Raw genomic sequence first — 14,909 nt, forward strand, 5'->3', positions numbered from 1 at the left:
ACATTAAGTCACAAGCACTGAATATGAGCATCCTAAACAGTGATTAACACTAATGGTAATCACACATTTGACTTACCTGGCTCAAAAAGTATCCAGGGTTACAAACACAACCCTCACTGGGGGGAGTTTTACACTCAACAGGCACTGATAGAGAGTTGCAGCTAAGTGGGCAACCAGGAGCGGTGATGCTGTACATACTGTAGGCTGGACAATGCATCCCTGAAAAGATGTCATCATTGGAATAAATTGCATGTTCAAACAACAAGCAGCAAAAACACAACCTTCTTGTAAAAAAAATGCCCTAACATTTTTTGAAATATAATAGATTTTCATTTTCAATTTTCTAATGTTTTTAACTGTGACAGTAGGGATCAGAAAAAAATAATTTTCTCGCATATACGCCATATTTGTCGCAAAAAAAAGACTAAATCGAGGGAATGGCTTATGTGCGCATAAAAAGATGACATGCACGAAACTGCAAGGTTACAAAGACGAAACGCCAGAACACAAGACAATGCGGCCGATACGGTCATTTATTTCAAAATAGAGAAAAGATAAACAGATAAAAAGCTACACAAAATGTATTTTGATGTCTATGAATGAAATTCAAGAAAAAATAAACCGTATCTTGCATAAAACGTGAAAAAACTTACTTAATTTGATATTTTGCATTTACAAAGACAGGCATATTAACTTCCCTATGATATTGATCCAAATAATGTGCAATCCAGCAGACGATCCTTTCGATTCATAAAGTATCTTAGAAATACCACATTTTTCTTAAGATTTTCCCTTCAAAGTAGCACATTTGTGCTCCCTATTAAAAGCATGAATATGAAGGTGAAAATTGTGAATCAGAAATGATAAAATTCAACGATTTTAAGGCAATTTAAGGGCACGGCTTATACGCGGAGGCGGCTAATATGCAAGAAAATAAGGTACCCACTTTAAGAAAGATAAAATATAGTGCAGTATTGACCTGTAGTTCATTATTTTGTACAGCTGCATTCTTAACAATTCTGAAAATGTTGATAATCCATCTAAACCACTTTTTGAGTTCAGAGGTAACTGATAATGGAAATGGGAATCTGCCTATTACTGGCTTTAAATTACTGGTAACTATTCAGACAACTAGTGGCCCGGTAAGCGAGTGGTTAGCGTGTCGGTCTCACAGTTCTGGAGTCAAGGGTTTGATCATAGGTCGGTCCTCACTGTGTGGAGTTTGCATGTTTTTCCTGGGTTTCCTCCCACATCACAAAAACATACATGGTCGGGTGGTTAAGACCCTAAAATGCCTCTAGGTATGCATGTGAGCGTGAATGGTTGTCTGTCTCCTGGTGCCCTGCGATTGTTTGGCCACCGATTCATGGGATCCCCTGTCTGGTGAGCATAATTGGCTGGCATAGGCTCCAGAACCCCCGCTGTTTGTATACTAAGCGGTTCAGAAAATGAATGAATATTCAGTCAACTAGTATGCATAGATCCAAATGAAAATCACTACTCTGATTTATAAAATGTTGGGAGGTGGGAGGAAATTGGAGGACCCAGAGAAAACCTGTGGAGGACATGCAAACTCCACATAAGTGGACCAATCTGGATACAAACCCAGGACCCCAAAACTGTGAGGCCGACACGCTAAGCACTCATCCGCCGGGCTGCCCCATTTATTTTCAATTATACTTAAAAGTAAACCCTTTTTGATGAACTATGTTACACTTACAGCAGCGTTGCCTGTTTCGCCATGCCTTCACACAGCCTCCCTTGGCCTGACAATCTTCAACATAAGCACTGATGATTTCACAGGCAGCATCTTGTTTGCCATTCGTAAGTATCATGTCATAGATACAGTCTTCACGATACTGCTTGGAATCCACTCGATCTATACAGTCGGCCAGAGGCCCATCCTCTGCTGTTATAATGTCACAGACTGACGTGAAGCTTGGGGGTTTTATGCCAGGAGGGAGGGGCTGGGCACAGTCCCTACCTGCACACAGAAGCACATTAGCATCATTTCATTTTGATTTTAAAATGTAAAGAAATAAACACACACACAAATGTATGTACATATTTATTTGTAAATGAGCAGTGGGTGTTTTGGTCATTACAACTAAACACCCTAACTTGAGAAAGGCCCACTAGGGTTAACTAACTAATACACTACATGCATGCATGCATGTATGTATATGTATGTGTGTATGTGTGTATGTGTGTGTGTATGTGTATGTGTATGTGCGTGTGTGTATGTGTGTGTATGTGTGTGTATGTGTGCATGTGTGTGTGTGTATGTGTGCATGTGTGTGTGTGTGTGTATGTGTGTGTGTATGCATGTAGTATGTGTTTGTGTGTGTGCATGTGTGTGTGTATGTGTGTATATATATGTATGTATGTATGTATATATATATATATATATATATATATATACATATATATATATATATATATATATGTACATGTATATATATGTATATGTATATATGTATATATATATGTTTTTTTTTTTAAGTCAGCCATGAAGTACCTATAAACTGTGTCCCAATATAACTTTGTGGGGGGACAGATATTTGACCTTTCCTCTTGGTAGTGGTAGATTTGCCGAACTTGACTAAATTTGGCATCCGCTCGACTAAGGTTACAGGCTCACCAGGGTTTGACATGGAAAATGAGAAGTTTCCAAGCCAGCTTTATGTATTTTGAGAAGACATGTGCCCCAGTGCTTCCTGTAGTAAATTTTCAGAACTTTATTTAATTCAGCACCCACTTTCTTATTGTGTTTTGTGTCAAAAGTGTCAATCACAGCTTGGCTGGTATCACCAGAAGACAAATCTAGCATTAAGGAAGGAAGTAATAGCACACTTTTTTTTTTCATCCCAAACAAGGACGTAAGTGCCACCATATTTAAAATCTAGCAGTCGGCACCAATTTACATATTGGCCACATTTGGTGTAAACAAACAAAACATTTGATGGAGAAATTTTCGGAAGTGACACAGATGCCAAATATAAAATATGACAATACAGCAAAAAAGAGTGTAAAAATCTGTAGATTTCTTACAGTCTTTGGAGCAACCTGGCCGCTCAGCCACCCATTGGTTCACCCCAAACTCATTGGCATTTGAAGTTGGTGTCCCATTTGGCAAGGTCAAGTCATCAGAAGGATTGCCATTAAAGTTTCCACAAAGACCACATACGGTACCTTGATAACTAGTCGCCAGTTCCACTGTGACTGCACTCACAAAGTCAAAAGAAACCTAAGCATGAAGCAAGAAAAGGTTTTAAAATGAAATATTTATGCCCATATACAGTCATACATTCTACTTACGAATGCCTTTAGGGACGAAATTTTCAGGTTTTTTAGATGCAAATGACTGACTCGAGATACGAGAAAGATCCAAGTTACGGAATCCCCCAAAAAGTAAATGCATTTCCTTATCTGTTATTTTATTTTTAGAATATTGTCGCGGATGCATTGATTCTCACTTTAGAACCTTGCTACCCTCTACTGGGCTCTCATTGGCTGTCTCACAAGACAGACAATGGAGCCCCAGATGCTTTTGTGTCGGGCATTCTTGCTCTCTTTTTCTCCCACCCATCTGGGCTATGTTATTACGATTCTGCCCCTGTTTGAATTTGTATGGTGAAATCATCCCAGAACTAGGCAAACCATTAAATATTTTTATTGTACAATTTCAATATTTATGGATCTGTGTGAGTCTTCATAATTTATTTTTAAATAATCATTAACAATATTCTGTCATTTAATTTGTGTGTTAAAACCTGTGATAGTGAGATTTTAAAAGAAAAGTTACTTTGCACATGCAGTATGTCTTTGATATGATCAATTTTGATTATAGGTCAAATGAACTGGCTCTGCAAACACTGAACTGTTTTATATGGTTTTTCATACCTTTAAAAAGGTGGTTTCAAGGACAGCCAGCCTGTACCTGCGATAAACCTTAACCAATGATTGCTTGGATGTGAAGGGTAGAAGTTTTTTCACATTGTCCACCTGCAACAAATTATGCATGAGTAACTTTAATTGATATTATGTGTGTTTGTGTGGTGTTTCTTACCAGTACTTTATGTGGGTAGTCCACTGAGTATGTGTATGTGTTTCCAAAGACTTTTACAGTTACCACTTTGGCATAGGAAACTTTTTTGTTCCCACGGTTATTATTTTCCAGGTTGATCTACAATTGACCAAACATACCGAAAAAGAAGGGATGACACCAAAAATACTTGTAATAAATCCTTTTGCCTAACCAATTGATAAACAGTACCTCAAAGTGTTGAAGACCTTCAGCGTTTTTACATACAGTGGCCATTTGGTAGACACAGTTGCCCTGGAAATCAAACTTGAATCCATCCAAGGTGAGGAAGTGAGGATCTCCCCGGGCAGAGCAAGTTTTAAAGCTGATAGGATAACAGTCTTGGACTCCATCTACAACTTTGCACTGTTCTCCAGTTCGACACCCCATTGGCTTACACTGTACAGTTTGTGTCCCAGCATTGCATACACATTGTTCTTTACACTTGGAGTCCGCCCAGAACACCTCACCCGGCAGATAATAATGGCCATCATGGTTACAGCCACAGCCTTTTTCCTTTTCAACACACCTGACAAAAAAGGGGAATGGATATCAGAATATTTAATACATTTCATAGTGCCTATGTTTTAGTACAGCAGATTGGGTCCCATTCCTATGCACAATATTTTAAGCTTACCAATGTCAACCAAAAAAAAAACATTGAGTCGGATTTCAGAATACACTTTGTTTTTATTAATTGAGTCACTTTTATGGATTCATATTCTTACAAATATTAACTATATAATATGAGCATGTAGTGTTAGCATTGGTGCATTGGATAGAATTGAATTCGAGTGACGGTGAAGCATGGGGGAACTTTGTTGTTAAGCTAGCGCTTCTTAATGATTTTCTGGAGGTAAAATGTGCTGGATTTGGTCTTGGTTTAGCAGGTAACATAGTGTTAAGGTTTGAGTGGGTTGAGTGTTTCGTGGTTCATTCGTGTTGTCTACTACTCCTATGTCGTCCATTCAGCTTGCCTCTTGTGTCACACACATGTTCATTGTTGTCTTGTTTTGTCGCGTGTCTGTAAAAACTATGACTTGTGTCTAGTCCAGGGGTGGCCAAGTCTGGTCCTCAAGAACCCCTATCCAGTCTGTTTTCCATATCTCCCTCCTTTACCACACTGACCAATTTTAAAGGGTTTAATTGGCACTAGTGTGAGGACCGTGGAACGAATTAGAGAATTTACATATAAAGTACTGCTTTACTTACGAAATTTTCAAGTTACGAAAAAAGTTCTGTAACCAATTAATTTTGTAAGTAGAGGTGCAACTGTATTATATAATCTGAAGCTTGACCAAACACAGGTTAAACATCTATGTTTCTCAATCAGGTTGTTCTACAGTTAAATTTTTAAGGGAATTCACTGTTATTACTCTTCACCTCAGGACAGGGTCAGCTAGAGTAAACTCAGGGACATCTGAAAATCAAATCTTTGCTGAAAATCAGCAGGGGAGAAGGGAATTTAGTTGGGTTGATTGTTGGTATGTATTTTATGTACCCTGCAGTATAGTATAAACTGAAGGGGCCCAACATTTGTGTTTTCAATGATAAGAATGATTTAGAATCATTTTTTATCAAGAAGCTGTGGTTTTATCTAAGTCTTTAAATAAAAGAATGATTCCTTAGGATTTTGTCCTACTTCCACTTTCTTGATTTGAGGGCAACTCCTGAGGATTTGCTGTTGCTTTTGGGTCATTTCCTGCTGATTTTCGGTCACTGTGGAATCCTGTGCAATTTCTGGGTCTAACCCTTCCTGTTGATTTTTGTCTTGTTGAGTATAGAGCATTTCCAGGGCACATCCTATTGATTTGCGGTCACTTTGTGCATATTATGAGGCAATTCCAGGTAATTTCCTGTTGCTTTTGGATTACCTACTTTTTGTCAAGTGAATACAATGACCAATGTAACTGTGTTAGGTTGAACATGTCATTGTTTTTTGGGCGAAAATATAGGTTCTGGTAGGACAGGATATGTCCAAAGTCCTAATTAAAATTAGGGCAAATATTTTCAATTATGCAATATTGATGAAATTCATTTTATGAAAAAACATTTTCATATATATTATCATTCACCCATTTCGGCTGAGGACATATCCTTGGTCACAGAAACAGCCCTCGGTGCAGGCTTTGTGGCACTCATCAGGCAGACCACCACAGCTGGCTGAACAGGCTGGCCCACACACCTCATAATGACTGTTGGCTGGACATTCAATAGCTAGGGTAGGAAATATGTGCAAACATTCCCATTAATCAATTTCTGTGATTCTATGATGTAGTAGTATTGCATAGTAAGTATTATTAGTGTGTCTTTTTTTAAATACAAAAAACATTTAATTCAATTATTAGTGTTTGTTTTAAAAATACTGACTCCCTTCAGTACAAAAGTATTTACTGGGATAGGACATCAATGCCAGATGAACACAAGATAATTCCAAGATCTAAGGTTAAGGAAGAATTCCAGACATATTTCTATTGTTTTGCCACTAATCTGGACACCCAAAACATGTGACTTGAAAAAGTGTAACATGTATATATTTACATATAAAAATTCATAAAGATTAATTTACTGTGATATTTACAACAACATCAATTTATGATGTATTTTTCGTGACCCTAAATCAATATCATATTTTTTCATATTCATTCCTTATCGCATTTTGCGTACCACTTATCCTCACAAGGGTGTGGTATGGGTACTGGAGTCAATCCCAGTCAACTATGTGCACCAGGCAGGGGACACACTGGAATTGGTGGCCAGCAAATTGCAAGGCACAAGAAGACAGACATCCATTCACGCTTTGACTCATACATAGGGGCAATTTAGAATGTTCAACCAGCCTACCCTGCATGTTTTTGGAATGTAGCAGGAAACCAAAGTACTGGGAGAAAACCCACGCAAGCCGGGAAGAACATGCAAACGCCATACAGGAAGGTTGGGACCCAGGATCGAACCCTCGATCTCAGAACTGAGACCGACGCGCTAACAACTTTGCCACCAGGCCGCCTATTTTTTCATATTGAAATCAATTCAAATTTGTCAATCGAATTTAGAATTTGGCATCACAATCTATTTCTAAATTCAGTCGTTTGCTCCCTTTTGTCTCATTCTTCGTGTATAAGTACTAGAAGAATACATAAGTTAAAAAAATCTTACTGCAATTGGCCAGTTGTCTCCATGGTAAAACAGCAGCACCAGCTTCCTGGCATTCAACAAGGTAATTGCTCAAAGACTCGCACAATACTTCATGTCGTCCTTCATTGACACAAACATCGTACAAGCAGTCTGACTCAGCCACCTTGATTGGGACACTCCCATGGCAGTGAGAGAAAGGTCCCTTTTTATCACTCAGGATCCCACAATATTCCGGACCAGTGTATCTGTATTATGAATAAAGGAACATAAACCCACAGTTGTTATTTAAAACACCACAACAATCTATTCACATTTATTCAAACCATCATTCATCAAATTGCCAATATCGGCACTTGTTAGATTTATATTACCGTATGCGGTCCTCCTGAGAACATTGTGGACACACTTCATCACAGTAATGGTAACAGAACACGTCTCCATCAGGAATACTCCACGTTCCTGCCCACTCTGTTACATTGACTTCTGTCTTGCCTCCAGGAGTTGTCATCTCATCGCTCTTGTCACCATTGTAGTTTCCACAGAGCCCAGCCACATTGCCATAATAGCTGCTGCTAAGGGAAACCATGAGAAGTGTAACCCAATCAAAGGTGACAGTGAGTCCGATATCACTCTGGAGGATTCCTCTTATTCCCGACTCTCTTATTGAAATGCTGTCGCCTTCTAGGAAGACAGGAAGACCAGTCTTAATGCCATCCACCTGAAGAGGGAAATGGGACATCACTTGATTTGTGACAATGAGGGAAATCTGATACTATGGGATCTACTACACACGTGAAAATGTGAAGATATCCACTTTCAATTATATTTGTACTCAACAACTCAACTCAAACATATACTCCTATTATTTCAGTATCTGTACTATGATCTGCAAACTATGGAGTACTACATGTAAAACACTTGGACCATTTGAGTGATAGGGAGACAACCCAATATTTACTCAGTCAATCAATGATGGTGAAGTCAAACAGAGAATACAGAAGACATAAACTTGGGATATTTGTTTGTTGCAAGGCCTGAAAAGTGAATGCTTATTCCCCAAAGGATCCTCAGCAGATCTAATTCAATTATAGAAATTTCAAAGTTACTTGTCTGAGTCTATCAAAATGTAAAATAATTGTAGTTTCGATATGCAGTTTTTTTTTTTTTTAAGAATTAGCAAAAAATTTGGTCTTCATCAACAAAATTTTCAGAGAAATCCAAACTGATTTGTACTTTTTATTGCATTTGCTAAACTGGAGCTGGTTGGGTTAAATGTGTTCATAATTTTCGATTAAATTGAATAACCCTTGAATTGAATCGTTACAGAATATTGCTCATGTATTGTTCATTCATCTTCCATACAGCTTTCCCTCACAAGTGTGCTGGAGTTTATCCCAGCCAACCACGAGTAGCAGGCGAGGGACACCCCGAATCGGTTGGCAGCAAATCGCAGGACATAATGAAACGGACAAGCATTACAATCACACCGCCAATGAGTGGGAATCGTACCCATGCTGCCCACACCAAAGCCAGACGGAAGAACCGCTGCACCATCGGTGGCCATAATGTATCATACCATTGTAAAATATTTTCCAACCCTCAAAAAGTTCCTGCCCCCCTCTTGGCATCCACCCCGTAAATATTTTTCTAGATCAGCATGGGCCTACAGAAGTTCTCAAACATTTTACACCAAATACCCCCTCATTGAGAACAACTATCATGGCAAAAATTGTAGTCGTATAAGCCCAAATGTTTTTCCTCCCAAAAAAGGTTTTACAGTAATCTCTCGAATATAGCGGCTAATGTAGACCAGACATTGCCGCGATAATCGAACAATTGCGGAGTAGGTCACCCCTATTATAACTTTTTTTCAGCTCTGAGTCCTAGTAGCAAGAGTGGCTTCCGCTTACGAGTTTCAGCGTGGATTTTCACATTTTTATGAACTTAAAAAAACATCGGGAAAAAAATCGCGAAGTAGGGAATTTGCGATAAGTGAAGACGCGATAATCGAGGGATTACTGTATACATCTTTTTTTAAGGCACAAATTGAACAACAATTAAGTCTGTGCTTAGATTTCATGTGGGAAATGGTAATGTAGTTAAGGATTGAGTTGATTGTTATTAGTAGTCTTAGGATGGCTTCACACGGTCAACTCGGTGGCAGTTGTCAGGCATGTTTCTTGTCGAGTGTCAGCGGTCTAAAGAAATTGGGGGTACTCAGAGCCCCTCCAATTGCATTCAGAAATTTGACTTATTTTTCCAGAATGAGCGACCTCTGGAGCAGTTAAATGGTCAGTAAAGGTTTGATCCAAGAGTAATTTTGACATTGTGGTAGAATATTGTTTTGATGCTGCTTATCTTATTAAAGGCCACCCAATGGTGCAGCGGTTCTTCCGCTTGACTTTGGTGCGGGCAGTTAGATTTTGATTCTCACTCGGTGGTGGTGTGATTGTGATCTTGAGTGGTTGTCTGTCTCTCTGTGTGCCCTACGGCTGAGTGGCGACCAGTCTAGAGTGTAGTCTGCCTTCCGCCTGAAGTCAGCTGGGACAGGCTGCAGCAACCCTGACGAAGACGTGCGGTACGGTCGATGAATGAATGACTATCTTATTTAAACTAAATTAGAATTAAATATACTTGCACTGTAGTGGATTTGAACTTTTATTTCGTTTGTAGGTCTTTTGCATACCACTACAGGGAGCTTGTGCACGACAGAATAGTAATCTTTGAGAATCTTACAGTAAAGTATATGATACCCACCAATACAAACCCTTGATTATCTCTTGGAATGGAAATGGTGTGACCTAGCATTTCCACAGTGGCTGAACGCACAAAAGAGCCTTCAGAGTTCCCACGGAGCTCATTTTTGGTTGTTACAGTTATGTCTGGCAAGGAGGAATCCTCACCTGGGTAGGTTAAAATAGCTTCAATATTAAAATGCATCGCATAGAACAATTATCTTAAAAGATTTGTGATTAGTTTGGAAAGGGCAGAATCAAGGCAAGGTTTTTTACAGTAATATGCCGCAATCTTCAAAGGAACAGAAACATCTTGTTTGAAAAATTGAAAAAACACAGAACCTCATTTTGTTATTTATAAGCATTGGTGTAACTAATGTCACAAAATGTCTGTGCTTCAAAGCGGTCTTACTCTTTTGTGTTTAAGTGTTATTTTCATTATTATTAGAAGTCTAAGAAATTGACTATTTACATAATTACACCCCCACCCCCTCGTAAGGATAAGTGGTTAGAGAATGACTGAACCATTTTTACATCAAGGTCATTTAATGTATACCAGGTGTCGTGTTTATAAAAAAAATAGCATATCATTCATTTTCTCCACCGCTTATCCTCACATTGGTCGCAGGAGAGCTGGACCCTAACTCAGCCAATTGTGGGCAGCAGACGGGGTCCTCCCAGAATTGGTTGCCAGCCATTCACTGACATAAAGATGAAACCAACAAATTTTATTGAGCTTTTACTCACAAACTGATAAATCTCCAGCAGTCCCTTGTAAATTTTCAGATTAAAGTTTTCATCCTAGTAAAACCACAAACTCAGAAAATTAAGAATACTGAAAAAACCTTCAGTTTTGTACACAGTTCGCACAGAAATCATTCAGCCTGAGCCATTAAGAAGTCTTGGTGTGGCTCAGAGGAGGTCAGAAGTGGAAAACACTAGTATTAAGTAAATTATTCATTATCATAATAAATTAATACTGTATAATGTTAATAATAACAAAATTAAGGAATGTAAAATGAATAAAAGCAGCAACAGCCCAAGTACAGTAATCCCTCGATTATCGCGGTTAATGTAGACCAGACATGGGCACGATAATTTTTTTTATTATGATTTTTTTTTACTTCAGTGCTGAGTTCTGGTAGCAAACAGAGGACAGGGCAGTAGCTTCCGCTTGCGAGTTCCAGCATGAATTTTCACATTTTTATGAACTTACAACAAAAATGTAATTTAAAAAAAATCCACGATGTCATGAAACCGCGAAATTTGAAGCCGCGATTTTCAAGGGATTACTGTAACATTGTTACAAAGTTGTATTTTTTTCTCATTATATGCCATTGACGGCTATGAATGCTTTCAGTTCCACTAACGGCACTAATGTTCATTAACCCCTCCCGGTCAAAAATGGATTGGCGGTCGAGTGCCCTGTAAGGGTTATTATTGTTATTTTTCTAAATCATACTTTATGCATGAAATGTCAATGTTCAGTTTGAACAGTAAAGGACAGAGATTTATCGCAATGTGGTGTTGTATACTGAAAATTAAACATTTATTGTTGGGAGCTCTGTCCTACTAATTGATAAAATGACAAACCTGTGGTATTCACAAGAACATAAGTGCAGGTTCCTTGGAAAGAGTAACTCCAGCCATCAAATGTGGTGTAGTGTGGGTCGCCAAAAGCCCAGCAGAGAACACTGGTATCAGGCACGCACACTCCTTCTCCTTCTGATACTTCACAGTGTTCTTTTGTCCTGCACTTAACATCAGCGCATGGGTCTGGAAATAAGCAAATTCGAAACTCAGTGAAGGTCAACAAAGCAGTGTTTAGTATTATTTTAGGACATTTTCAGAAGAACCAACTGATTTACAGCACTAGCGGGTTTTTAGATATTGTATGTCAATGGTTCACCATTTTTTACTGTGTGAAAATGTTTCCAAGTAGTCATACCTCTACTTATGAAATTAATTGATTTCAAGACTTTTTTCGTAACTCGAAAATTTCGTAAGTAGAGGTGTACTTTATATGTAAATTCTCTAATTCGTTCCACGGTCCTCACACAACTACCAACTAAACCCTTTAAAATTGGTCAGTGTCCTAATTTTGTATGAAAGATGTAAGGAAAGACACAAGAATGAGAGAAATTTATAAGGAAATTATTTATTAATGTCTTAAAACAAATAAAACGTGAAAATGTGCCGTGCGTCGCCGAAATATCTCCTTCCGCGGCCGTTATATATGTAATACCCATGTTTGTCCACCAGATGGCGGCAAGAGCCCGTTCTACCAGGGCCGAAAGCCGTCCACTTTGTACTACATTTTAGACTTTTACGTGTCCCCTATGTGTGTGTGTGTGTGTGTGTGTGTGTGTGTGTGTGTGTGTGTGTGTGTGTGTGTGTGTGTGTGAAAATATGTGACATGTTGAATTTGTATAGTTTTTAATCACTTAATAAGGGGAATTCAAAATAAAATAACGGATAAGGAAATAAATACATTTACTTTTTGGGGTATTTCATAACTTGGATCTTTTTCGTATCTTGTGTCACTCATTTGCATATAAAAAAATGGTAACCTGAAAGTTTCGTACCTAGATGCATTCGTAAGTAGAGGTATGACTGTATTGGGTAGAAAGTGTCATTTCGTGACCACTGACCTGTAGAGAAACAGCCCATTATTCCATCCTTGGTGGCGCACTCTTCCCCGTCCTTGCAACTTGTGGACTTACAGATAAACTGTCCAGAGTGGCACACACAATGCTCAGAACAGTCTTCTTTTAACACTGATGTACTTGACTGCAAATAGACAGAAAGTAGGAAACATGGTCAATGGCCATTGTGAAAAATAAGGTAGAAAAAATAACACATGACTAGGATGTTGAATATTGGGAAATTGGTCTATGCAGGATTTTATCTCGGTGTGTGCATTTATGCGTGTCTGTTAGTCTTTCACATGTAAAGTAATTCTGGGAGAATCTTTAAGAGAAACAATGCACTCTTCTTTTTTTTTTAAATATTATTGGTTTATTTTCTAACCTAGGTCTATATTAGTGGAGGCGATTTAAAGAAATGAACATTTACCTGTGAAAATGGAACTATTTGTTAAAGATTTTGACTTTAAAGGAGCATAATGTAAGATTTGTAATTCAATTATTCATGAAATAGGCCTACAATTTTCTTTTTGGGGGGGATTACTTCTAATACGGATCTCAATGGTTAAGCCGATATTTTCTCATTTTAAAAGACGGTTTGCGACCAGAAAAGTTCTTTTGTTCACGCTTCATTCAATGAAAAATTGTTATTGTTTTGAATCTGTTTACACAATGAATGGTGTTAACAACACTTTAAAACGCGCATGTTCGAAGACTGTATTGTCATGTACTTATTTAATGTTTGGGAAAGTTTGTACATGCTGTATTGTCACATCATCATTAACATTGATGTGTAGTTTGTTAGGCTCTGTCTTTTCTGATTGAAACATTGGTATGATAACGCAGCATTATTTTAAATATAAAAGCCCTATCTGGCAACCCAAATGGGAAGGGATGCTGTGCGTTTCCATAGTTTGATCTTGGTTGCAGTACCGGTTTTAGCCACCAGTCTTACATAGTATTGCTCCTTTAATCCAAATGGCTTCTTAACTTCTACACCCTTAGTGTCAAACTCAAGGCCAGATCTAGCCTGCTATATCATGTTGTGTGGCCTGTGAAAGCAAATCATGTGCATCGATTACATGTTTTGTGCACAATGCCAACCCTTGTTCGAACAGCTTTCACCCCGTGAATTTAAGACTCAAAGAGATTTTCAATTCCAGTTAGAAAATAATTTAAGGCACCCTTCAAAATCTGTACCTGCTAGAACATTGGAACATTTATGACACGTTTACAGTTAAATCTCGTTACTACGCCACCTCGTTACTATGCCACTCTCGCTATTATGCCACTTTTGCTCGGTCCCGACAAAATTCAATACAAAATAAATTTACTATGCCACCCCCTAATCACGCTACCATGTCACTATTTTGTGTTTGTTGTACTTTCGAATTCATTTTTTTCAAATTTAGCCCACAATGTCAGCTCAGAAACGCAAGAGAATCGACTTTACACTGCAGGAGAAGAAGGAGATCATCGATGCTTCGAAGAAGGAGTCGAATCAGTCCAAGCTAGCCAGGGAGATAAGCAAGAAATGGGGCGTCAAAGTTAAGAGAACCAATCAAAGCTGGAGTTCCATCAAGCTCGATGAGGGGGTGCTCATGTGGCTCAATTAAGTAAGAGGACAGAGTTTGCCTGTCAGCGGCGATCTCATCAAGGTGAAATTGAAAGGAGCCGAGCTGATGCACATCCCGGACTTCAGTTAGACAATGAGATGCTCAAGAGCCGCCGAAAGAAGATGCGCCAGTGACAATTTTTGAGAGCTTTGGATGAGCTGATGGATAACATGAGAAAATATTTTTTTATAATAAAACCGTTTTTAAAAACCCTCGTTACTATGCCACTCTCGTTCGGTCCCGACGGATGGCATAGTAATGAGATTTGACTGTATATTCAAGTGAAGCCATTTAAGACTGACCAGATGAAATGAAATTCATTTTAAAGACAATTTATCATGATTAAAAGTTTTAGATTCCAGAGAAACCCTGAATATTGCAGATTGTTTATTAAAAAGTTGTGGTACTTGAAAGATTTTTTTGCTATCATTATTTTGATTTCAATAAATTTGGTATGTATATAGTAATCCACATTTCTAAGTGTTTGCAGTTACGATGCCCTCATTTCAAAAACCATATTGTAATTAAAATGTGGCCCATGACAAATATATTAGTTTGACACCTCTGTGTGACATGTTAGGGAAAAATGTGTGCCTGCAGGTATTAAATGATTTTAAAATAGTAAGATTATATTGAGAAAACCCTCAGTTTCTCATCATGAGGGACCACAAAATTCTGCCTTTATTTCTATCTT

The 14,909-nt window shown here is 38.3% G+C and overlaps 1 protein-coding gene across 2 annotated transcripts in view; it reads right to left on the bottom strand.

Moving 5' to 3' along the window:
- The window catches only part of LOC144073375 (IgGFc-binding protein-like), a 48,720-nt gene that overhangs the window by 539 nt on the left and 33,272 nt on the right, over positions 1-14,909 (bottom strand). For both annotated transcript variants that reach the window (XM_077599137.1, XM_077599136.1), the window contains 12 exons: positions 12,606-12,744; positions 11,548-11,730; positions 9,977-10,122; positions 7,591-7,937; positions 7,241-7,464; positions 6,160-6,301; positions 4,277-4,613; positions 4,070-4,186; positions 3,904-4,005; positions 3,052-3,247; positions 1,721-1,984; positions 77-219 (listed from right to left, as the gene is read on the bottom strand). In XM_077599137.1, the coding sequence (XP_077455263.1) occupies positions 77-219; positions 1,721-1,984; positions 3,052-3,247; positions 3,904-4,005; positions 4,070-4,186; positions 4,277-4,613; positions 6,160-6,301; positions 7,241-7,464; positions 7,591-7,937; positions 9,977-10,122; positions 11,548-11,730; positions 12,606-12,744 (2,340 nt within the window). The remainder of the gene's footprint in view (positions 1-76; positions 220-1,720; positions 1,985-3,051; positions 3,248-3,903; positions 4,006-4,069; positions 4,187-4,276; positions 4,614-6,159; positions 6,302-7,240; positions 7,465-7,590; positions 7,938-9,976; positions 10,123-11,547; positions 11,731-12,605; positions 12,745-14,909) is intronic.

Source organism: Stigmatopora argus, chromosome 4, assembly GCF_051989625.1.
Source record: "Stigmatopora argus isolate UIUO_Sarg chromosome 4, RoL_Sarg_1.0, whole genome shotgun sequence".
NCBI classification, from domain to species: Eukaryota; Metazoa; Chordata; class Actinopteri; order Syngnathiformes; family Syngnathidae; genus Stigmatopora; species Stigmatopora argus.